At 45.1% G+C, this 27,420-nt stretch overlaps 1 protein-coding gene across 2 annotated transcripts in view; it reads right to left on the reverse strand.

Moving 5' to 3' along the window:
- NPHP4 (nephrocystin 4) overlaps positions 1-27,420 on the reverse strand; it is a 376,954-nt gene that overhangs the window by 268,971 nt on the left and 80,563 nt on the right. For both annotated transcript variants that reach the window (XM_088447716.1, XM_088447715.1), the window contains exons 4-5: positions 9,975-10,144; positions 4,199-4,263 (exon numbers count right to left, since the gene is read on the reverse strand). In XM_088447716.1, the coding sequence (XP_088303842.1) occupies positions 4,199-4,263; positions 9,975-10,144 (235 nt within the window). The remainder of the gene's footprint in view (positions 1-4,198; positions 4,264-9,974; positions 10,145-27,420) is intronic.

Consider the following 27,420-nt stretch of genomic DNA (forward strand, 5'->3'; position numbering starts at 1 on the left):
GCTGATTGGCTGGCACCTTATCACTTTTCACTCTGTCTCCTAACACTGCTTAGTAAATAGACCCCTGTATTCTACCGCCTTCCCATTGGCTGGTGCCAACTGCTACAATACTTTATTCAAATACATTGAAAAAGCACTTATACGCATACACTACACCCCAATAATGACTGAAGTAATTACAGTACTGTCTCCCCAATACTAGACCATATAATACACAACTGATGTTATTATGCAAGGAAACTGAACACTTCAGTATTCATTATAACAAATTGTATATTATAGGGTATAGTGCACTAAATTATTTCAAATATTAAAAGTGACCAAGGAGTTGTGTGAGCTTTATAAAAGCACTTGGCTTGCAGCATTGTCTTTTTTATATGGTCACATAACTTTTATACGATATATATTTATTACTATAAATTACAGTAGTAAGTATATGATCCCATACAATGTATCTATCTTTTCCCTCCGAATATTTTATTATTTTACATCAATTTTGTGCATGGCATTAAAAATAATATATTTAACTCAGGTCAGCAAATCATTATTTTTTTGTCATTTTACAACAAAAGGATTAATCCCACGAAGATTACTTACGTAGCAAGTTAATGATTGTTTTAAGCATACATCTAAAAAAGATTTGTTCTCAAGTATCATGCTATATATCATTATCTCCCTTTCAATACCTCTATTGGACAAACAAATATGGTCTCCACATGGTCACAGCTCTCAGCATGCATGTGGTGGCAAAGGGATAGAAGGAGGGGAAGGATATAACAATGCATAGCTCAGAGAGGCATTTCAAAGCTTCTCTGCTCACTACATCATGTTCCATGTGACTGGAGTGCCATGGTAGTGTCTTGAAGATCAGTGCGCTGATAATTATTGCATACACTTTACCACATTACATAACATGCGCTGATACCACTAAACCCCCACAATGCCGCTTCATACATCTACCCCTTAGTCCACTGGTTCTCAAACTCAGTCCTCAGGACCCCACACAGGGTCTCATTCAGACCCGCTCGCAAGTGCTGAGCGCTCGTAAGCGGGTCGATGTTGAGGCCCTGTGCCAGAAATTCTCTCCGGGGCTTACTACAAAAGGGGCGGGCTGTCAATGGTGATCGACAGCTCACACAGTTTTGTAGGCGGGGTGGGGGGTGGCTGGCCAAACGGAGGCGTTCCCGAAGGAACGCCTGCCGTTTGGGGGCGGCCCCACTGACATCACGAGCCAAAAGCTCACTGGGGCTTGCGGCAGACGAGACCCTACCACAAACCCCGATGGTCTTGACCATCGCGACCATCAACCTGGCCGCTCGCTAAAGCTGTGGGTGGTCACCCACAGCTTAGCGAGCGCCCAGGAGGTCAGCTCATTACAGACAAGCAGCCGCCCTCATTCAGAGCGAGAGCTCGCATTTTGCGAGCGGCTCTGAATGAGGTCCACAGTTCTTACTTTCCAAGTCGGCTAGCAGGAGGACAGGGGTGTTCATTATTCACTGACACATTTTAAAAGATCCACATGTGGAGATAATTATTTCACTAGTGATTCTGTGAGGAAACATGGAAAACATGAACTGTTTGGGGTCCTGAGAACTGGGTTTGAGAACCTGTGCCTTAGTCGGATAGTGTAGGGGGTGTACACTCCCACATGGCACTGGCCACACCCACACAGCACTGACCACACCTCCTCCACCTCTCACACTAGGCCCTTGATCATTTTCAGCCCCTAGTCCATGTGGCCCTCAATTCAAGTCTGACAGTAAAGTAGACAAATCAGTGTCTAAAGTTAATACATATACAGTATTACGCTATTAAAAGTTGAACTTCCGCATTATATGTGTCGAGTGGTCTCTTCTCTCGGACAAAATGCACTTCTGGAACGTGTAAGTAGAAATCACCATTAAATTCTACCTCGTGGTTAATCGCAGGTCTCTAGTTGAATAGCGTTGGCACTTTACCCAGGAGAAACAACCGCGAGATACAGTGGTACAGTGCAGATGCAGGCCCTGCAGGCACCTGTTAGATGCAGTCTACTAGAGGGTTACCTAACTAACAATGGGCAGCACAGACGGTGTAATGGTTAGCATTACTGCCTCACAGCACTGAGGTCGTGGGTTCGATTCCCACTATGGCCCTAACTGTGTGCTGTTTGTATATTCTCCCTGTGCTTGCGTGGGTTTCCTCCGGGAACTCCGGTTTCCTCCCACACTCCAAAAATATACTGGTATATATACTGGCTCCCCACATAATTGACCATAGTGTGTATGTATGTGTGCATGTGGTAGGGAATATAGATTGTAAGCTCCATTGGGGTAGGGACTGATGTGAATGGTAAAATACTCTCTGTAAAGCGCTGCGGAATATGTGTGCGCTATATAAATAACTGGTAATAAATAAATAATAGATATATAAATCTAAGGTAGGGATTCTATTTACAAAACCAATCCATTTCAGGAAAATAATGGACCCATATTTAATAATGGCAGCACGCACATCTCAATCAAGGTTTTTAATTTATTTAACAGACGCTACAGAACATCGCAGTGCCGTACAATGGGGAGCAAAATAAATTCAATAATTATTACACAAGAGGGAACACAATGTAATACAATTTGTTTAAAACCCTACTGGCAGGCACAAAGGTTTTTGTAATGACCTCACAGGAAAGGGGAAACTGCGGGAAGTAAAATACCATTTGTTGTATTTTTTATGCTTTAAGCATTGTCATTTGTGACGACGACACTCACCTTGCCTTGTGTGAAGTGCGAGTGTCAAAGGAGTAATTAAAACAAAACCACCCTGTTTGTCTAAAAATGATAAAGATCCCCTAAAACGCTATTTCACACTTATTACAACTCAGGGCCTGATTCGGAGCCGGACGCTATTTGCGCTCGCTCGTTCAGAAAAAGGGGCCGGCTATTTAAATTGAGCGCTCGCTCTTTGCGGTCTGTTGACGCCTCTATGTCCGAGCGAACGAACGAAACATGCGCTCGCTATTTGTAAAGACGCCCCCTGGCCGCTCGCATCATACGTCATCTCCGCTATTTATTTGATTAATCGAGTACATCGAAAAGCATCTGAACTGCTCGCAGTGTTTGTGGTAGGTTTATCCTACAGCAATCATGCGAACAGTTCAGGCTAAGAGACAACCAAGTGATGTGGTCGATGACGCTGCTTTGTTAATTATGCACACCCTTAAAATGCCCGTTTTCACCGTTTGGCACGCCTGCGTTCGGATCTCCACTCCCCGTTTTCACGCACCTTCCCCTGTCACCACCCACAAACGCCTCATCCTGTCACTCAAATTAGCAGGCACTCGCTATTTGGCGAGCGCTCGATTTCCGATCGCACTGACTGGCTGGCGCATGCGCATTACGATCCATACGCATGCGCAGTTGTGCGAACATCGCTTGGAGCGAATGAGCGGCCGCTTACGAGCGGCTCTGAATCAGGCCCTCAGTTCTGCCACTACCAAGATTTGGTCTCAACACTAAAACTTTGAGAAAGCCTTTGAGTTACAACCTGAATTATCTTGCAATACAATGCCAATTTAAATCAATCAGTGCTATTGTACACCAAACTATTTTCTGTCTTTAGCTAAATAGCATTAATAACAGCCAAGCTTATCTGGCACATAGACCTGTGCACAAAGACAGAATATTATTAAATGTAGTTTAAGTAGACAAATTAACAAGTCAAATTAAGTCACAATGCTTTTGGAACATGATAGAAATATAGAAATGTGGCAATTATCAAGAAGGTCATAATTTTCTTAACATTTGCATATGAAAAATAGAAATATCAGGTATATTATTGGAATTATACATTATTTCTATAGTTTCTTCATGAGGCTCGCATTTCAGCTCAACATATCTGATGAGGCTACAGTACCTACCTACCACTGGAAGGTGTCTATCTGTATTTTCTTTTGATTGCACATTTTATATTAAAAGATCCAGTACAACACAGACCATTTTGTTCTTTTAATGTTTTCACCATTATAATTTGTGTTTATTTTTAAGAAATCAGAACCCACAATACTATTCAGTTACATAACATCACCAAGTAATATATTAATAAAAAGCGCTTATTTATTCCTGAATACTAGAACCAAAACAAGAATACATACAAGTATCAACTAGTGCACATTAACAATTAGAGAATAACCTTAACACGGTTAAGGATAAGTGATACTTACATTCGGTTGGATCCTTAAAGGATGGATGTAAGAGAACCCGAGGTGATCCATGATAAAGGTTCAACCTGAAAAACAGACAGAGAGATAATAGAAGTAGTCAGCGCTGGTGGAAGCTCCACGGAGGCACTAGGTGCACCACCCCACATGGATGCTACCAATCCTCTATCTCAGTGTTCGGGGGAACGGGTAAATTACTCCACATGGGGTAAAAATGAAATTCCTGGGGGTAATGGACGGACAGCCGGGCATGCATATGAATCATTCTATAATATAGAATGATTCATAATTATGCATGCCCGACTGTGCCGCAGGGAGGATCTAACCCTGACGCCCGCTGAGATGTTATTACCAGCGGGCGCCCGGCTCCTTCCCTGCAGCGCCGCGTTAGGCAGCGGCTGGAGTTCTCTTCTGAACTCCAGCTTCCGCCTCTCTCCATGCGCACTACGGGAGAGACGTCATGACATCTCTCCCATAGTTTCGAGGAGCAGCCGGGCGGACAGGACGGCGGCGGATGCAGGAGCGGGGATTAAGGTGTTTTTTTTTTTGTACAAGCGGCACTACAGGGGTATTATATGGGGGCACTACTACAGGGGTATTATATGGGGGCACTACTACAGGGGAATAACTATGGGGGCACTACTACAGGGGCATTATATGGGGGCACTACTACAGGGGCATTATATGGGGGCACTACTACAGGGGCATAACTATGGGGGCACTACTATAGTGGCATTATATGGGGGCACTACTATAGGGGCATTATATGGGGGCACTACTACAGGGGCATTATATGGGGGCACTACTATATGATTTCCTTCCTTTCAAATCAAGGGGGTAATGGCGTATCTAAATATATTTTGGGGTAAAAGATAAAAAAGTTCCCTGACCCCTGCTCCATCTCATTAGTAGACAAGCAATGGGACTGCATCCTCCGATACCCATGCTATGAGTGTGGCAGAATATAACCCAGCGTAACACACTCCATGCCCATCACTGACATAGAAAAGCAGCAGCCGGTAGCTTCGCAGTAATAAGCTCCCAGACATTGCCCCTCCATTTCTCAGTGTGGGGGTATCATGAGGCATTAAAAGCCCTGATTGAGTGACCAACTGCCTAGGTCTGAATAGTGGGATAACCAGTCCAGGTAGTAACCTCACATAACTAATATGGTTTTAAATATACAAGTAGGTCATGTGCACTGGAAATAACCAACAAATATATTATTCCTTTCTGAAATCACTTCAAAGAGCGGTACATTCGCATTGCCCCTTATATATTTAATGATGCTACTTTTTATAGATATGTTGGCAAATATTAAGGTAAGGCTTCTATCATCTATATGATGGCAGCTGTGATCTGATATTCTCCACATGCAGCTCACATATTGACTTTCTGGTCCCTATAATCAAAGGTCTGGGTATGTTCTGTTGACATTCATGGCCGTAATATCGACATGCAAGATGTCATCATGTCGACATGATTAGAATATTAACAAAAAACTGTGTGTCCCGGCGGTGCATCGGCTTTACTTACCAGGTAGCAGCTTCGCCGATGCCACGGTGAGTCCGGCAATGAGCTGATCCAGAGGCTGTGAGTACACTAGCCCCAATCCTTCCCCCCCCCCCCCCACCACAGCCTATCCCTAACCCTACACCTAGTGCCTAACGCTAATGTCAGCATTCTGCAGATGTTGGCATGTTCCATGTCGGCATTTAAACAATGTTGACATAACCATCGACATTATGATTGTCAGTCACTGCATCCCTAAGCAGCTGTATCCACAAGAATGGACCAGGTTTAAAAGAGTTTAAAAAACAAACAAACACAATAACAGCTCAATAGGAACGTTTATTTTTCTTTTGGAAAATTATTTCGGATTCAGTCAAACCCTAAAATATTGATTTTGTGCATTAAAAAAAACGTATTTTTTTTTGCAAACAAGTGGGGAGTGTTATAGCTACAGCACACACAATTTCTGTAAACTATGGCCCTCAATCAGAGCCGTTCGCTATTTGCGTTCGTTCGTTCAAAAACAAGGGGTGGCTATGCAAATGATCCGTTCGCACATTGCGGTCTGTTCACACCTCTAAGTCTGAACGAGCGAGCGAAACATACGCTCGTTTATTTGATAAAAACGCCCCCTGGCCGCTCGCACCATACGTCATGTCCGCTATTTATTAGATTAATCGAGTACATCGTACAGTGTATGAACTGCTCGCTATTCTTGTGGTTGGTTTTTTCAACGGCTATTTTGCGAGCAGTTCTGAGTTAAAAAAACCCAAGTGACGTGGTCATTGACGCTGCTGTATTAATTATGCACACCCATAAAACGCCCGTTTTGACCTTTAAGCACGCCTGCGATCGGATCTCCACTCCCCGTTTTCAAGCACCTTCCCCTGTTACCACCCACATACGCCTCCTCCTGTCACTCAAAATAGCAGGCCCTCGCTATATTGCGTACAAATGATTTTCGGCCGCACTGACTGGTTCGCGCATGCGTACTAAAAACCGTACGCATGCGCAGATGTGTGAACATCGCTCGGAACGAGCGTACTGCCGCTAGCGAGTGGCTCTGAATGAGGGCCTATATCCCATTCTACTGTCTTAATTTAATATTGTGCTTATATTATAGGATATTGCCAACACATATGCGAGAACGATAGTAAAAATGTAGGGCCTGATTCAGACTTGGGAATAATAGAGAGAGATATCTCTCTCAACTGTGAACCTGAACAAACTATGGGCCTGATTCAGAGCCAGCCTGATTCAGTTTGCGGTCTGTTCACGCCTCTAGGTCTGAACGAGCGAACAAAACTTGCAGTCGTTTTTTGGGAAACTACGCCCCCTGGCCGCTCGCATCCTACGTCATGTCCGCTATTTATTAGATTAATCGAGTACATCGACCAGGGTATGAACTGCTCGCTATTCTTGTGGTTGGTTTTTGCTACCACAATTTTGCGAGCAGTTCTGGCTATAAAATAACCCAGTGACGTGGTCAATAACGCTGCTGTTTTAATTATGCACACCCATAAAACGCCCGTTTTGACCTTTAAGCACGCCTGCGATCTGATCTCCACTCCCCGTTTTCAAGCACCTTCCCCTGTTACCACCCACATACGCCTCTTTCTATCACTCAAATTATCAGGCATTCGCTATTTTGCGAGCACATGAATTTCGACCGCACTGACTGGTTCGCGCATGCGTATAACGATACGTACGCATGCGCAGTTGGGCAAACATCGCTCGGAGCGAACGAGTGGCCGCTTACGAGCGGCTCTGAATCAGGCCCTATGTTGCAATGCAAGGGGTGTAAATACATAATTTTTTACATGTAGGGTAAATACTGGCTGCTTTTGCATGTAGCTCACAAATACTGTACAGCTTTATTATTACACTGCACTTTAGATGTCAATTTGGACACCTCCCTCCCAAATCTAAATCTCTCCGCACATTTTAAATCAGTTGAGAGAGATATCTCTCTCTATTCCCAACTCTGAATCAGGCCCTTAGTCAATAAGCATTTTTATATCACTCTGGTTAACATCAGTTGACTAGATGGGTGACAAATATTTTGCTAGTTTTACTGCCTACCTAATACATTTTACATATTATTATGGCATCCCGTACCCAACCCATACATCAGTGTTTCCAACCACACAAATTGCGTTCTTTCTTGTCTCTCCCCTTTTAATACAGTTCCAGCAATAGATATGGAAATGCGTAGAGAAAAGACTGACATATATCTTTGTTTGGCTGGGCAGAATATACTGTAGCCTTACAGGGAGAGTCATTTTATTTTACAAGGAAAAATAAATTGACGTTTTTTTGATAGAATGATAACGTGATTTCATATCCCTAATGGCCAAGACAAATTCTGATCAAGTGACACATGATTACCATTCTACGAGTGTCAGTGTGACCTCAACAAAGCAGGAGATTATTGTTCATGCTCTACTAACTTAATATCTCTCTAACCAAATATTCTATTAGATATACCTTTCATTATTCACATCAGCAGAACGCTCCATACGGGAAATACAGACATCTCTTTAGAGAACGGTGTTTCGGATAATGACAACTAGATGACTATATTGCAACATTTATGAAGCAGTTTTTGCAGAATCCGTGTCTTTGGAGGCAACATGTTCAACCGTGTAATCATAGACACAATATGCTATTTTACATCAATCTAAATGAGGAAGCAGTGTCCAAACGAGACCAAAACAAAGCAGTAAATATTTTCAAAACATTATTCCCTTTCTTTTCTTCCCTGTAACGCTGACAGAGGAACACAAGCCATCTGGGCAGCTAATGGTGCCAGTTTTTAATTTGTGAATTCAAAAACACACAGCAACCATTAGGCTCCCTAGCAAACATTCCCTATTACTGTGCTCTGGCGTGAGGTTACTTCAGGGTATTGCTATAGGGAAATTTGTTATTTGTATGAAATGAAAGTTATGTAATAGTTATAAGGCACGGGAGAGAAATATTATTGTATTATGCTTAAACACAAGAGATATTCCTTGGTCCTGCTGGTTCCATTAAGATGTCTGATGTCTGTAATGAAGGCATGTCTGTTCAGGGGTAGTGTTCATTCTAACACCCTGCACCTGTCACAACTCGTTAGTTCCTTTTTCCTGCCTGGGGTATCTCTCTCTGCTCTGGTGCTTCTAGCACACTCTGGTCTGTATCTCAGCAGATTGTTGCATCGGCTGAGTGTGTTAGAAGCCTCCAATGCAATCCTGTCCACTCCATGTGCACCACCAGTACTTCCAACTTACTGCCCAGTGGTCGCCCCATCATAACCATTTCATTAATGATAGACTTTCCTTTTTAAAGTTTAGGACTGTACACAAATGTGGCCTATATTGCTTTTTACCTTATGTGATACAGCCTGATTTATACTACTACAATTTTACACACAGATCTACAGTAGCTACAGTGTATTTTAGAACATAATTGTTCTCACCTGTTATCAAATCCAATTTAGGGCCTACGCCAGCTCAGGGGACACCCTGTACAGGACCCCCATCCTGTCAGTGGCAGGACCACCACCCAACTCCTATTCATGTCAACCATTATGTGAATGTGCAAGGACTGAGACTCCCACTTGGCACTTCCGTAGACACTGTAATACCACCTGGTACGTCTTTAAACTCCACATTGGTCACACCATCGAAATTACACCAGCCCTATGGGAGGTGAAGATTTTCCTACTACGTATGCTCTCCAATGTGAACGAATGAGCATCTGTGAACGCAAACACTCCCATAACACGTCCATAAGGCAGACTATCTTTTATGCAGACGATCTACGTGCGCCTGAATAGTCACCTCCCAGAAACGCCCCATGCATCTGTATCGCAACAACGCTCTGTGTAACGTATGCGCTGAAGGCATTATTAGAGATTTTCACTCATTCACAGCAGCTAAAAACACTCAATTAAGCGAACATCGGCTTTGCCTGCGGCTGTAAATCAGACTCTATGCCACTCATTCAGTACAACCTTGGCTTCCCTAATGGTAGCTTCAGCCCTTCTTCCACCTAAGACGACAACAGATGATCAGTACAGACTATTTTTTCCCTCACAATCACCTCCCGTCATGAGACGTGGCTGCGCCAGGTTCTAGCCTATAAAGACGGACGTTAAGAATGAATTGATCCTTTCACGTTATCAGTTATTTGACCCACCCTGAATTATAGCTGACTGGGGCTTAATAAGGGACACACAGTCGGGAGGACGGCAAATTCTGCTGTTTGAGCTGTTGGGAGTTACCTTTTGTTCTGACTGATTTTATCTTCCTCTGCTTGGATGTTATGTAAGTTCATTAACCCAAAACCACAGGACAATTCTTGTTTCATCCCATCTAGTTTTTTGGTAATGGCGACCACCTCAACCACTGCGACGATGCCAGGATCATTCAGGGACGTGTGGAAGTAGATAGTCTAAAGGGAAATTAAAGGATGAGAAATGTTATTGATATTTATTGTTCATATGCTTCTATAACAGGGATGGGGTAACCTCAGGCCCAGGGGCCGTATAAGGTCCTGGGAATCATTTGGTCTGGCCCTCAGAGCTTTTTTCTGCTAGCCTCATCTGGCTAGTAGGGTGCCTAGAATGGCATCCTGCAGCCAGAATCAATGCAGCAGTGCCGCCTGGGGCGTCCGTAGGATGCTTCAGACGATCACACCGCTGCCCTTACAGCTCCCTGAATCAATCTCAGGATGCTACGGGCATTGCTGTAATCACCGGCGATTGTGGCGCCGCCCCATTTGACATCACATGGAGGGGGCGTGGCCTGCACCGTGCTAGCAAATAATGTTATATATATCAAAATGGCCCTCGGCAGAAAAAAGGTTCCCCACCGCTGATCTATAACATACGTCAACACAGTTATTTTTTTTGTTGTTGTTTTTGTTTTATGTTTTTTCAATATCCTGGTCTACATCAGAATAACTGGAATTTTAAGTCTTTTTTAACAAAAATACATAAATACAACATAAACCTGTAAATATCAGAAAATGACTCTAAGTAGGAATATTAAATAACTTGTCTCATTTTATACTCAACACAATGGAAACAATGTAAAGATCTAGAATATAAAGTTGAATTACAGCACTTTGAGCTGGCATCTAAATGAAAATGTGACTGTGTAGATGATTTACATGATCTATCAGTCATTCTATCATTATACTTTCATTTAGAAAATATATGAGCACATATTACAAATATCTCTTGACATTCAAAATACAGCTGCCCTCGAGCAACATTAATTCCTGCTCATTCAAAAATCATCTTCCCATATTCCCAGACCAGATATTCATCTGAACACATTACTGTGGCTCTGAGCACTGACCATTTATTTAATATGGAGAATATTACAGGACAAAAACACTGGCTTCTCCAATATCCGCACAGATCGTGGCCAAATGCTCGCCGGGCAATTGCAACGTGCAGGTAAGTTCCATGTTCCCGCCATCCAATGAATATATACACTTCCCTATGTATCATCAGTTGATTGCATTTTATATTCTGCTAACTAGTCAACTTCAGGCCAGCAAGTTAGGAGGATAACTTCAAAAAGCAAATAGTTCCCTGCTAGGCTGTTTTTGCGGGGCCCCGTGCCCTGTCCGATTTTAAAGGGGCAAAATGCGCCCTGCCCTTTAGTGATGCCCGGCTAAAACAGCCTGCCCTGTGCCTTCGGCGCGTGCGGTGACTCCCTGCCCGCACCTCAGTTCCCTGCCCTGTCTGCAGTCTAGTGGGAACACTGAAATATAGAATATAAATAATGAATTGTAAAAATATATATTGTAGGTTTAAATGACCCTGAGCCACTGTTTCTCTGGGTCAGCAAGTTAGGTTACCTAGTCCATTGATACATACCTAAATTGAAACATGGCTTCCAAATATGATCTGACATGTGTTCATGCATTTATGTGCAATTAATAACATGACAATGGTCATGGATATATTTCTGCTACACGAAGGTTGATGGAATACTGACTTTTGTACGACGCGGGCATCATCCCTTAAAAGGGAGATCATCAAGGGACCATGCTCGCAATAACCTCTGCCCTTCTGCAATGTGTACGGCCGATGTCACTGCTCAGGGAACGAAGCAGATGGGAGGCACTGCTCCTGCCCTGGTGGCACCTGTTTTGTCTTGCAGGGTGCTTGGAACAGCACCTGCAGTTTGGAGTGCCACCTGGCGCATCCTTAGGTAAAGGCCAGCGCTTAAGGCCGGTACACACTAGACGACGTCTAGTGTGTACCTAGCTCGTAAGTGACGGGGCCCGGCGGGGTGTCGGCATCGGCAAGTGCGTACACACTTGCCGATGCTGTCAGTGGTGAAGCAACAGTGGACGCCATGCTGCATTCGGCAACATGGCCCTCGCTAACGATGTGGGAGCACGCATCGCCAGCGACATAGCCGGATTCGGATGACACATCGTCTAGTGTGTACCTAGCTCGTAAGTGACGGGGCCCGGCGAGGTGCCGGCATCGGCAAGTGCGTACACACTTGCCGATGCCGTCAGTGGTGAAGCAACAGTGGACGCCATGGCTGCATTCGGCAACATGGCCCTTGCTAACGATGTGGGAGCGCGCATTGCCAGCGACATAGCCGGATCGGACGACACATCGTCTAGTGTGTACCCGCCATTAGTTTTCTGTGTAAGAGAAAGGATGTCTGACTGGTAGTGGCGCTCTCATCAGCATCAGCATCCACTCTATAGGCTACAGAAATAGATGTCGGGAGACATAGGGGCCAATGCAGAATTGGGCCTAGACGAGTTTGTAGCATAAAATATGCACACTTACAAAAAGAGTGTACGCCAACATATGTAAGTAGATTTGGACACATCAGACGTTGGCACCTCCTTATGCTGGGCATACACGGCCAGATAAAATGCCTGTCAGACCGACAGACATTTTATCTGGCCGGCTGCCAGACGCAGATGTCGCCGGCATACACTGTGAGCCTTCTCTCACAGTGCATCAGCCCGACATCCGCGCTCCGACCCCGGGGGAGGGGACATTTCCCTGTTCCTTCCGTAGGAAGGAACACAAGAAATGTCTGTCTGTCGGCCGCGCATACACTGCCCGATGTGGCCGACAGTTTACCGGGAAATATCGCATCGGACGGGCATGCTGGACAATCCGGCATGCCCGACCGAGCAATATTTAACCCTCGGTCGCCCCCCCACACGCTACAATTATCGGGGGGCGATCCGCCGATATCAGGCGGGGTCGCCCCGATAATTGTAGCGTGTATGGCCAGCATTACACTTAATCCGAAAACAGAGAGAGAAAAGCTATGAGAATACAGGAAAAGTACACCAAGGGCATGTTAGTGTGAGGCAGAACCCCGCGGTGATGTAGATGCACAGGTCACTAGCTGTATCACTTGCGGGTGCTTGCGGACTGGTGGAAATACAATACAAATACATTGATTGTGTCTGTACTATACCATTTAGTGGGCACAATTGTCAATTCATTTATCACTACTTTCATTCGGACAAAGGACAGTGCAGATTATACAGGTATTTGTAGTCAAATCCAATCTAACAGACATTTAATTTTTTTACTTTCAAAACAAATGTAAAAAAGTCTCTTGTGCTTATGACCTGATTGGGTGTTAGTGTTTCTGTCCTCATACATCATATTCGCAGTTGCGCCAAACCCTTCTCAGCACGCCAGGTCCTATGTAACTCGCTTTGTACCAAGCAGCTTTTCCGCAGTAATATGCGTCTTAGTCACAAAGCGATGTGACAAAACCGCTTAACAAGACTGATTAATATGACAATTATACATCTGTGTGCGAATGAGTCTGAATCTGTATAAGGGCCATGATGCAGCAGACACGGCTTTTTCTTACGCCAAGTTACCTTGTGCTTCATCTGCGGCTTTGTACGTGTTTAAAACTAATTCCTGAGCGGCTAAAGCCGCAGCCCGGAGTCTCTGGTATAGAGTCAGTTATGTTTCGCTGCATCTGCTGCTGTGCTACACCGCTTGGCGCACATCACTTGTGCCAGGTGCCTCGCACCGCGCGGCGTATTGACGCTAGGTGTATGAGGACGCATCTGTACACTAGAAATATTAGGTGGACGGCGACCATGTCTACATTGGTAGACGTTAACCTGGAGCATTTCACAGAGATAGAGGCATTGTTTGCTTTTGGAAGAATAAGTGTGGAACTCAGCGACATAAGATATGAAGCAATGATGCGCCAGCAGGGCAGGGGCGTATCTATAATGGGTGCAAGGTGTGCGGAAAACATGGGCCCCTGGGTCCCCGCACCGCACACCCTGCACCCATAATATTACTTACCTCTCCGAAGTCCCACGTCGGGTCCGGCGCTGTAAAATGTCTGGAAAATAGCCGCGGCGGCCATTTTCCCGGTGACCTGTGCATACACTATAGACTCTGGCCACACTCTAGTGCCCATTGACCATGAAGTACCGTCAGTGATGTCCTGCTTCCTAGCAAGTTCGTAAACTGCATTCCTCATGGAGATCTGTTCTCTGCTCTTCCTTTTTGTTTTTTTTATAAACTTGTTACACCGTAGATTGTATATCAGAGACATAAATCCCTATGCAGTCTCAGTCACCGTCACCATAGAGACACAAGTCAAGGAGCAGCATAATATATGAATATATGCAATGAAATATTTAAGGTAAGTACCTTTTACAGAAACTGTTTCAACACTTAGCAACATAATAACAAGTTACCGCAGAGTAACGTTCATATGAATAGTCTAAGTTAGGATGAAAAACACATTCTTAACTAAAACACATCACTTATGTATCACTCAGCAAATTACTATTCTGTACGATCTCATCTCCATAGTTTTAAGATATGACTAACCGTAACATCGGCATTTTTACTATGTCAACACCTTACAGATGTCGACAGGATATATTTTGGCATTTTCGCCATGTCTACATCAAAACATTAGACATTCTGTATAGCCTTTAGCTGGTGTTTTCCCCACTGGTAAAAGCACGGCTGGAAAGGGATCTTCTGATCCCCTTCCACTGGTGGGCTTAGGCTCCTACCCTCCCACCTCACAGACTTTTTGCTGTGCCTTGGAGCATCTTCTTACTGTCTTTGAAAAATAGGATTTATTTTTTTATTCTTTTGTAATTCTGAAAAATAGGGCTAGGGTAATTTCCGGCAACACATATTTAAAACTGGCATCTACGCGTTTCATGGGCTTATCCAGTTTGCTAGATACCCATCATATCACTCCCTGATTAATATTCATATTCATGAGATGATATGATACAGTCTCGGTATTGTGGAAGCTTAGTTTACATGAAACATTATATTTTACATAATTACATACGCTTTATATGGAATACAGGACCTGATTCAGACCCGGTCGCAAGCGCTGAGCACTCGCAACCGGGTCGATGGTGGCCCAGTGCGCACGAGCCCCAGAGTGAGCGCAAAAAAGCACTCGCTCCGGGACTCACTACAAAAGGGGCGGCTGTCGATGTTGATCGACAGCTCGCTCCATTTTGTAGGCATGGCGGGGGGGTGGCTTCACAAACGGAGGCGTTCCCATGCGAACGCCTGCCGTTTGTGGTTGGCCCCACTGACATCACCAGTCATGTCAGTGGGAGAGCTTCCGGTTCTATTTGAGCCAGAAGCTCTCTGGGGCTTGCGGCCATGAGACCCTACCACAAGGGGTCTTGTCGCAAGCTCGATGACCATCGTGACCATCATCATGGCCGCTCGCTATAGCTGTGGGTGGTCATCCACAGCTATGCGAACGGCCAGGAGGACGCACCTAAAAAAAACAGCGCCCGCCCTGATTCAAAGCGAGCGCTCGCTTTTTGCGAGCGCCTCTGACTCAGGCCCACAGCTCATGCACTTCAATATGGCCTCTGCACAGCTATTTTCCATAGTAAAACTTATGCTGGGCATACACTGCCAGATAAAATGTCTGTCAGACCGACAGACATTTTATCTGGCTGGCTGCCAGCCGCAGATGTCCGCGGCTTACACTGTGAGAGAAATCTCACAGTGTATAGCCCGACATCCGCGCTCCGCCCCCGGGGGAGGAGACATTTCCCTGTTCCTTCCGTAGGAAGGAACACAGGAAATGTCTGTCTGTCGGCCGCGCTGGGCATACACTGCCCGATGCGGCCGACAGTTTCCCGGGTAAATATCGCATCGGACGGGCATGCTGGACAATCCAGCATGCCCGACCGAGCAATGTTTAACCCTCGGTCGCCCGCATACACGCTGCAAATATCGCGGCGATCCGCCGATATCGGGCGGATCGTCCCGATAATTGCAGAGTGTATGGCCAGCATTAGTTATATCTAAGTAAAGAGTTGAGATGTCTTTAAAGACCGCTCCCTGTGAAAGTGTTTATCTGAAGACGTGTACAAGAACTTGTCCATTTATGTATCATTTTGGGCTAGTGTAAGTTACGCACCAAATATAGTGACGTAGAGCACTGTGACCATCTCATGAAGGAACCTATTTCTATTTGATTGCCAAAGAGAAAGACCATAAGAATAAACCTGGTTCAACTTGATGAATGTTATATTTGAATATGCCAAATGTCGTTATACGCTTGCATAATGTGGAATAACGTAGAGTGTTCTAGAAGTATGATGTAAGTAGTGGGCTTATTACCTGAATATTGTAATAGAATGTATAAAAAGTCAATCATTGTTATTTCTGCATTATAACCCTGGGGGATAAGTGCTCCCAGTTAAGGGCTAGATCTATTTATTTACTTAACTAATATATGAAATTCTTAAGTGTATTGGATTGGAGTCTATTACTTTATGCCACAATGGAACACCTGGTAAAAGTTAGTTTTAAACAGTATGAAATACCGCCGGACGCACGGTTCAAATCCCGACACTGGAAGACCAGCAGTAAAGATCCCGACAGGTAAGTATTTTAACTATTTACTAACCTAACTCCCCCCCATAACCCTAACCCTCCTTAGGGGTGCCTAACCCTAACCTCCCCCCCAAGTACCTAACCCTAACCCCCCCTCTAAGTGTCTAAACCTAACCTCCCTTCCCCGCAGCCTAAACCCAAGTCTCCCGGGTGGGTGCCTAACCCTAACCTCCCCACGGGGGCCCTAACTCTAACCCCCCCTCCCCCTAGCCTAACCCTCCTGGGGGTGGTGGCTAGCCCTAAGTCCCCCCCGGGAGCCCCTAACCTAACTCTCCCCCCCACCGGCTGTCTGCGCCCGCCGGCGTCGGGCTCCCAGTGTAGGTAAAATGACAGGCGTCGGGATTTCGACACCTGTCATTAGACCCTTGCCGGGATTAGACAGTCGGGAAGCCTGCGGTCACCATTTCAACAGTCGGCTTCCTGACTGCATCCCCACAAATGCATCCCTCAAATAGCTGCTCCACTTTAATCTAACTCAGCATGCCGTCTTCTGCTAAATACACTGCTTTTTCTTTCTGGATTCTGTTCTTTTCTGCCATGTATTACTATAATGAGGCACATTTGGTTCTTATTATTGTCTGACATATGACACATATCTGCTCCCAGGATACAGATGATTCCAATATAGAGAGCATAGCAAGGCCATGCCGTACCCAAGGGCAACTCAGATAAACAGAACTGTAAGAAAGAGAACACAATGTACTTAGCACGGTTTGCTGGAGGGAAAAGTCATTTAAATTGATACCTTTTATTTACAAGCTGAATAGATTTAATCTATGAATTATGAAGATACTTACAGTAGGTCTCCTAGGCATCGCAACCCAAGGACTCTCCAAAATATGCTTAAGAAATCATTATTGTTAACCAGGGTAGTTATATTTTTGCAATAGGAGGATAAAGCTGAAACTATAGCTGGACTTACCTATATAAAACTTGAGTGATGGGCAACAGACGGCCCCCCCAGCCTTTGCCAGCGGCCCCCAGCTCCTTCTGATTTATTGTCAGATTTATTTGTTATAATTTGTTACACTTGTTTATAGTGCTTGCTGCTGTGTTATTACAGATACAGTAGGTGTCTATTTCTTTCATTAAATGCATTGTTTCAAATTATTATTGAGAAATAAAGGCTTATGTATCATCATTTGTCCTAATGCCCCCCAAAATGAACATTCCTTAACGCAGCATGTGGAGGCTATCGTCATTACTACTTACAGGTTCTGACCTGGCCACTCAAATGCACAGCCATCCAGCCGAGCATGTGCCAAAATACAGTTGGGAAGGGCATTGCGTCCGACTCCAGCCAACCTGGGAAGGGGTCAGAAGATTCCTTTTTGTACTGGCTGCCCCAGAGGTGGAAGTGAGCAGATGATGGCAGCCAACTTGGATAAGCTCCAAGAAAGCTAAGCTTTTTGGAGCTTGTTAAATAGCCCCAAGTATCACAGTCACCATAGAAAATTGTAGGAATGGCTGTTGAAAGTGCTGTTGCCCTAAGGCGGGGATGGGGAACCTCAGGCCCGCGGAGTAATTTGGTCTGGCCCTCAGAGATTTTTTCTGCTAGCCTCATCTGACTAGTAGGGTGCCTAGAATGGCACCCTGCAGCCAGAATCTATGCAGCAGTGCTGCCTGGAGCATCCTTAGGACCCTTCAGATGGTCACACCGCTGCCCCTACAGCTCCCCGGAGCATCCTCAGGATGCTCCGGGTATTGCTGTAATCACAAGTGTTTGTGGCCCTGCCCCCCCGTGTGACATCACACAGAGGGGCGTGGCCTCCATCCGTGCCCGCTAATAATGTTATACTGTATATACAGTATCAATATGGCACACGGCAGAAAAAAGGTTCCCCAGCCCTGCCCTAAGGTATGATACTTAGGTCCTGATTCAGCATGGATCGCTATTCTGCTTATAGGCACGCAACTACATTGCTAATATCAGTGGTGATATGTAAATGTTTGCATTCGTATGTGATCGCAGCCTGACATAAGGATGCCCACTTCCCCATACTCACATCCATACACTTGGCCAACATAGCAAAACAAATCTTTAACATCAAGTAACACCGGACCAAGACACACAGTTAAGGCAGGTCAGACCTGACTCATGAATTGCCAACTGCTGCGCATGCTATGAGACCTCAGGTGGTGTCTGGTATCACAGTGGATAATTTTTGCACGCCCATGCAATGGCGTCGCAAAGCGCTGGCACGCTTGCATCCGCACGGCCACCCCCCTGTCACCACCCACAAACGGCACTTCCTGTCAATCACTCTGTCATAAGTATGCGTGCCTCTGTGTACGCAGTTCTGACCGCAGGGTCTGGCTCGCGCACATGCGCTGCGATGCATGCGCAGTGCGAATTAATCGATTGTTTGCGTGCGTATTGGCAACTGAGTTCCTTGCTGAATCAGGACCTTAATACGGTATGGAAAGGGATGTAAACAGCATCTTGACAGTCAGAATCCCAACAGATTGCGCAGTCACGTATAAGGGTCAGGGGGAGACTTAGGGTTAAGGGAAGGGTTAAGTTTAGGCTGCAGGATGGGAGGGTTAGGCTGCAGGATGGGAGGGTTATGGTTAGGCTGTGGGACAGGCGGGTTAGGGTTAGGCTGTGGGACAGGAGGGTTAGGGTTAGGCTGCGGGATGGGAGGGTTATGGTTAGGCTGTGGAAGGGGTAGGTTAGGGTTTGGATTAGGCTGTGGGATTAGAGGGATAGGGTTTGGACTAGGCTGCGGGACAGGAGGGTTAGGGTTAGGCTGCAGGATGGGATGGTTCGGGTTAGGCTGTGGGACAGGAGGGTTAGGGTTAGGCTGTGGGACAGGAGGGTTATGGTTAGGCTGTGGGACAGGAGGGTTAGGGTTAGGCTGCGGGATGGGAGGGTTATGGTTAGGCTGTGGAAGGGGTAGGTTAGGGTTTGGATTAGGCTGTGGGATTAGAGGGGTAGGGTTTGGACTAGACTGCGGGACAGGAGGGTTAGGGTTAGGCTGCGGGATGGGAGGGTTAGGGCTAGGCTGTGGGACAGAAGGGTTAGGCTGCGGAATGGGAGGGTTATGGCTAGGCTGTGCGACAGGAGGGTTAGGGTTAGGCTGTGCGACAGGAGGGTTAGGCTGTGCGACAGGAGGGTTAGGGTTAGGCTGTGCGACAGGAGGGTTAGGGTTAGGTTGCGGGATAGGAGGTTTAGGCTGCGGGACAGCAGGGTTAGGCTGCGGGATGGGAGGGTTATGGCTAGGCTGTGCGACAGGAGGGTTATGGCTAGGCTGTGCGACAGGAGGGTTAGGGTTAGGCTGCGGGATAGGAGGTTTAGGCTGCGGGACAGCAGGGTTAGGGTTAGGCTGCGGGATGGGAGGGTTATGTTTAGGCTGTGGGACAGGAGGGTTAGGCTGTGGGACGGGAGGGTTAGGCTGTGGGACGGGAGGGTTAGGCTGTGGGACGGGAGGGTTCGGCTGTGGGACGGGAGGGTTCGGCTGTGGGACGGGAGGGTTAGGGTTAGGCTGTGGGGCAGGAGGGTTAGGGTTAGGCTGCCGGATGGGAGGGTTATGGTTAGGCTGTGGGACAGGAGAGTTAGGCTGTGGGTTAGGGTTTGGATTAGGCTGTGGGATGGGAGGGTTAGGGTTTGGACTAGGCTGCGGGACAGGAGGGTTAGGTTGTGGGACGGGAGGGTTAGGCTGCGTGAGGGGTGGTTTAGGGAGAGGGTTAGGGAAAGAGTTATAATACTTACAAAAATCTGTAGGGATCCTGCATCAACCCTATGAAAAAGTTTTAAAGTCAGAATTCAACTGATAAATAGGCCCTAAGGGTAATGGTTGGCCCTTTTGAAGGCTAGAGGATCGCCCATATAGCCTTTGAGGTGTATCAAGTTGCCTATCAATCAACTCAACAGATATATTTTCACAGAACTGAAAATCAGGTATAATAGGCATTGACATAAACATCATAATAATAACAACAAAATACATAATGATAAAGTGATAAAACATCAGCACTGAGTTATTGACACCTTATGATAGTTCATGGAAAACAGCCCTGAAACATCTCTGTGGTAAATAAACTGTCTGAACCCTGACAATACTCTTCTCCGTGGACACCACCAAGCTGGGATTGGTACGAGCCCCCTCATCATTGTGAGGAAGTCTTTCGTCTTAAAGCCTGAATGACTGAAAAAAGGGCGCTATATGCTTGTGGTCAAATTGTCCTCAAATTGGTCGTTCGGCAAATGGACCGGACAATTAGCATAAGTCATGTGTGGGCAAACATCCCCAATGGCTGCTTGTAATTATCACATAGGGAGGCAATTACACTTACAAAATATTACACTCCAGTACACTAAATACATTAAATGAAGTTTATCCAAAGTGGCATTGCCCGTGTGATAAATGAGCCATATAAAATTATAAACCACAACATTATATGATCATCATATTATTGCTAACAAACTGCAACATTGGAGCATGTGGTTCCAAAACAACCGTATGCAGTCGGGAAGCCTGTCATTTTACAGACGCCGGGAGATCAGCACCCGGCATACCGAACGTAGGGACGCCAGGCGCCGAACGCGGATAGCCGCTGGAGTGGGGGGCGGGGGGAAGGGTTAGGTTTAGGGTTCCCGGGGGAGACTTAGGGTTAGGCACCCCCCCAGGAGGTTAGGTTTAGGCTAGAGGAAAGGCTGGTTAGCGTTAGGCACCCCTAGGGGGGGGGGGGGCAGGGTTAAGCGGTGGGGAAAGGGGGTTCAGGTTTAGGCACTTAGAGGGGGGTTAGGGTTAGGCACTGGGGGAAGGTTAGGGTTAGGCACCCCTAAGGGAGGGTTAGGGGGTAGAATTAGGTTAGACAATACTTACCTTGGACGATCAGGATTTCCTCCTCTGCTGGGATGCCGCTGTCGGGATTCCAACCACCGGGCATGAGTCCGGCGGTCCCGCGTGCCAACACTAATGATGATTATATGATCACCAGGCTCGTTGGTAAACTAGGATGTTATTGGTCCGCGAGTTCTGTCTATATCCGACTGCACTAACAGCCCCTGGTGACACTGGAACATGTCTGCTTGCTGAGCCTAAACGGCAAACAACTGGGTCCCATTCCCTTTTACTACTTGGACCATAGTCTTGTGGATCCATGCTAACACTGTGTGGCCGGCATACCCCCAAAGCACCCAATCAGCAAATAGCTTTCATCCAATTCATGGAGTTATGCAATGAAAGCAAATGTCTGGTTGGTCGCTATTACTGTACATTTGGATTTTATTAATAAATACATAACAGTACGTGGTTTCTGAATTATAAGCTTACCATAAAAACAACATGAGCTGAAAAGTTTACAACCAAACAAACCTTGAAATCGGAGCATCTGCAATCGCCAGAATTCCCATGTTTGCAAATTGCATCATTATTCCCAGTGTGCTCTCAGAACTGCTCCCAGTATGCCTTAGAATCAATGACATTCAAGCTACATATTCCTTATCTACAGCTGACAGTTACCCTCTATGAGCGAGTGGGTGAACAGATTTCCCAATAATATAAGGCACACTCAGGTTTAATACCATCGTCTCTGGCTGCATACAAAACATTTAGTACTTACACGCGGCTTTCATTTGTCATCCGAACAAGCCTAATGAGAATGATGCACAGACCGGCAAGCATGCTGTGAGGATCGGATAGATATTCCAGATCTTATTTTCAATAAGGTCATAAACATTTAACTAATGTGCGCTAATAAAAAATAGTTCTGCAGTTGCTTCTTGAACTAAAATGAAGCAAAGAAAAAAATCAGAAACAGATTAGGGAGCATTTGGTTCCTATACCACATTATTTGGTTCCCATACCCACATTATTTGGTTCCCATACACACGTTATTTGGTTCATATACCCACGTTATTTGGTTCCCATACCCACATTATTTGGTTCCCATACCCACATTATTTGGTTCCTATACACACATTATTCGGTTCCCATAGCCACATTATTTGGTTCCCATAGCCACATTATTTGGTTCCTATACCCACATTATTTGGTTCCCATACCCACATTATTTGGTTCCCATACACACGTTATTTGGTTCCCATACCCACATTATTTGGTTCCCATACCCACATTATTTGGTTCCTATACACACATTATTCGGTTCCCATAGCCACATTATTCGGTTCCCATAGCCACATTATTTGGTTCCTATACCCACATTATTTGGTTCCCATAGCCACATTAATTGGTTCCTATACCCACATTATTTGGTTCCCATACACACATTATTCGGTTCCCATACACACATTATTCGGTTCCCATAGCCACATTATTCGGTTCCCATAGCCACATTATTTGGTTCCCATAGCCACATTATTTGGTTCCCATACCCACATTATTTGGTTCCCATACACACATTATTTGGTTCCTATACCAACATTATTTGGTTCCTATAATTCCATTGTTTGCTTCCTATAACCACATTATTTGGTTCCCATACCCACATTATATGTTTCCCATACCCAAATTATTTGGTTCCCATACCCACATTATTTGGTTCCTATAACCACATTATTTGGTTCCTATACCCACATTATTTGGTTCATATACCCACATTATTTGGTTCCTATAGCCACATTATTTGGTTCCCATACCCACATTATATGCTTCCTATACCCACATTATTTGGTTTCTATAATTCCATTGTTTGGTTCCCATACCCACATTATATGCTTCCTATACCCACATTATTTGGTTTCTATAATTCCATTGTTTGGTTCCTATAACTACATTATTTGGTTCCTATACCCACATTATTTGTTTCTATAATTCCATTGTTTGGTTCCTATAACCACATTATTTGTTTCCTATACCCACATTATTTGGTTCCCATAGCCACATCATTTGGTTCCCATAGCCACATTATTTGGTTCCCATAGCCACATTATTTGGTTCCCATACCCACATTATTTGGTTCCTATAATTCCATTATTTGGTTCCTATAACCACATTATTTGGTTTCCAAACCATATACCCCTCCTCTAGCTGCATTCTGTGTTTTTCATGTTTTTCAGCCATGTACTTTAATAATAGCTATAAAAGGATATTTTAGCTCATCAGATTGATATATACAGTGCCTTTCAAAAGTATTCACTCCCATTTGCATTTTTCATGTTTTGTTGCCTCACAACCTGGAATTAAAATGGATTGTGTGAAGGTGTGCATCATTTCATTCACAGAATATATTTGTTTAAATATTGATTTATCTTTACACATCTTTTCTTTATACTTCACTATCACCTTTTTCCCTTTTTCGTGTGATGCCCTGGGGATGGCCCTTGGTTGGAATTTTTTGGGGTGCCTTGCTTCTTGGACGTGAGCCCCTTAATATTAGGGACGCCAGTATAGAGGAGCCTTGATGATTGGCCTGGCGCTTATTCATATATTTGCAAATGTGTGTAACTAATACCTCTAAATCTCTATTATCATGTAGGATTTAAGTATTGTTTTTGCTGCAGTGTGCTGGGGGGCAAATCTCTTTTTTTTCTGTGTTCAGAGTAAACCCCGCCCTTTACAAGCACCTGTGTTATGCAATTAAGCTGATCCGAGCAACTACAATTTTTTTGGAAGTTTGGAGAGGCATGAAGGCAGTCAGCATTAGGAGGAGGTGCTGATGCATATAGTGCCATGTGGAGGTTTTTTGGGGTACCTCCAAGGTAAGTTAGCTCTCGGCTTATATATGTACTGTTATCATGCAGTACATCAATTGTAATTATATGACCTAGAGTGGGTGCTACCATTGTTATGTAGCAATAATTATTTTGGGGTGAGCGTTTGGGAGTGGGGCCCCCGCGGGGGTTCTGACTGGGCCTTTCTCATGGCATCACCACTTAATTCACATAGAATACTTTTATCACTTCTCTATTTGTTTGTATATTATTTATGTAATTTTAATTCTTTATTATTTCATTAACACTTATTGATTTATCTTTACACATCTTTTCTTTATACTTCACTATCACCTTTTTCCCTTTTTCGTGTGATGCCCTGGGGATGGCCCTTGGTTGGAATTTTTTGGGGTGCCTTGCTTCTTGGACGTGAGCCCCTTAATATTAGGGACGCCAGTATAGAGGAGCCTTGACGATTGGCCTTGCGCTTATTCATATATTTGCAAATGTGTGTAACTAATACCTCTAAATCTCTATTATCATGTAGGATTTAAGTATTGTTTTTGCTGCAGTGTGCTGGGGGGCAAATCTCTTTTTTTCCTGTGTTCAGAGTAAACCCCGCCCTTTACAAGCACCTGTGTTATGCAATTAAGCTGATCCGAGCAACTACCATTTTTTTGGACATTCACAGAACATGCCTACAACTGTGACGTTGTGTTTTTTTTTATATTGTGAATCAAACAACATTTAGGACAACATAACAGAAAACTTCAGCGTGCATAACTATTCACCCCCCTAAAGTCAGTACTTTGTTGAGCCACCTTTTGCAGCAATTACAGCTGCAAGTCGCTTTGGATAAGTCTCTATGAGCTTCCACATCTTGCCCCTGGGATTTTTGCCCATTCCTCAAGGCAAAACTGCTCCAGCTCCTTCATGTTGGATCGTTTCCACTTGTGAACAGCAATCTTCAAGTCTGACCACAGATTCTCAATTGGATTGAGATCTGGGCTTTGACTAGGCCATTCCAACACATTTAAATGTTTCCCCTTAAACCACTCGAGTGTTGCTTTAGCAGTATGCTTCGGGTCATTGTCTTGCTGGAAGGTGAACCTCCATCCCAGTCTCAAATCACAGGCAGACTGAAACAGGTTTTGCTCAAGAATATCCCAGTATTTAGCACTATCCATCTTTCCCTCGACTCAAATCAGTTTCCCAGTCCCTGCTGCTGAAAAACATCCCCTCAGCATGATGCTGCCACCACCATGTTTCACTCTGGGGATGGTGTTCTTGGGGGGATGGGATGTGTTGGCTTTGCGCCAGACATAGCGTTAACCTTGGTGGCCGAAAAGTTTAAATTTTAGTCTCATCTGACCAGAGCACCTTCCTCCATACATTTGGGGAGTCGCCCACAGACCTTTTGGCAAACTCAAATCAGGTCTTCTTATTTTTATCACTAAGTAATGGCTTTTTTTCTGGCCACTCTTCCATAAAGCCTAGCTCTATGGAGTGTATGGCTTATTGTGGTCACATGCATAGATACCCCAGTCTCTGCTGTGGAACTCTGCAGCTCCTTCAGGGTTACCTTTGGTCTCTGTGCTGCCTCTCTGATTAATGCCCTCCTTGCCCGGTCTGTGAGGTTTGGTGGGTGGCCCTCCCTTGGCAGGTTTGTTGTGGTACCATGTTCTTTCCATTTGATGATGATGGATGTGATGGTGCTCTGGGGGATCATCAAAGATTTGGATTTTTTTTTTTTTTTTATAACTCAACCCAGAATTGTACTTCTCAACAACTTTGTTCCTGACTTGTTTGGAGAGATCCTTGGTCTTCATGGTGTGATGCCTCTTGCTTAGTGGTGTTGCAGCCTCAGGGGCCTTTCAGAAAAGGAGTGTTTATACTGACAGATCATGTGACACTTATATTTCACACAGGTGGACTTCATTTCACTAATTACATGACTTCTGAAGGTAATTGGTTGCACCAGAACTTTTGAGGGGCTTCATAGCAAAGGAGTTGATTACATATGCACATGCCAATTAGAATTTTATTTATAAAGATTCTTTTTTATATACACTACCGTTCAAAAGTTTCGGGTCACCGAGACAATTTCGTGTTTTACATGAAAACGTACTTTTATTTATCAAATGAGTTGCAAATGAATAGAACACATAGGCCCTCATTCAGAGCCGTACGCTCTGAGCAGAGCGCACGCTCTGAATGAGGGCCGGGCTCCATTTTCATGGAGCGTCCTCCAGGACGCTCGTATAGCTGTGGGTCACCACCCACAGGCTATACGAGCGTGCATTGTGATGGTCGCGATGGTCGAGACCATCGCGACCATCGCATTTGCGAGCCGGAGCCTGCGGTTGAGGTTTTCAACCGCAAGCTCCGGAGTGATTTTGGCTCTATCAGAGCCAAAATCACTCCCACTGACATCACTAGTGATGTCAGTGGGCCGGCTTTTGACGGGAGGCGTTCCCGTGGGAACGCCCCCGTCAGGGAGGCACGCCCCCGGCACGCCCACCAAAGGGGGCGTGCTGTCAATCAACATTGACAGCACGCTCCCTTTGATCGGACACAACGAGCGAAGGACTTTCCTGCGCTCGTCGCGTCTTGCGCATGCGCACGACGGAGCTCCCTCCGTCGTGCGCATGCTCAGTCCATAACATCGACCCACTTGCGAGCGGACAGCCGCTCGCGAGTGGGTCTGAATCAGGACCATAGTCAAGACATTGTCAAGGTTAGAAATAATGATTTTTATTTGAAATAATAATTTTGTCCTTCAAACTTTGCTTTCGTCAAAGAATCCCTTTTGCAGCAATTACAGCATTGCAGACCTTCGGCATTCTAACTGTTAATTTGTTGAGGCAATCTGAAGAAATTTCACCCCATGCTTTCTGAAGCACCTTCCACAAGTTGGATTGGCTTGATGGGCACTTCTTGTGTACCATACAGTCAAGCTGCTCTCACAACAGCTCAATGGGGTTGAGATCTAGTGACTGCGCTGGCCACTCCATTACAGTCAGAATACCAGCTTCCTGCTTCTTCCCTAAATAGTTCTTGCATAATTTGAAGGTGTGCTTTGGGTCATTGTCCTGTTGGAGGAGGAAATTGGCTCCAATCAAGCGCTGTCCACAGGGTATGGCATTGCAAAATGGAGTGATAACCTTCCTTATTCAA

Source organism: Taudactylus pleione, unplaced genomic scaffold (assembly GCF_031769625.1).
Source record: "Taudactylus pleione unplaced genomic scaffold, aTauple2 ptg000437l, whole genome shotgun sequence".
Lineage (NCBI taxonomy): Eukaryota > Metazoa > Chordata > Amphibia > Anura > Myobatrachidae > Taudactylus > Taudactylus pleione.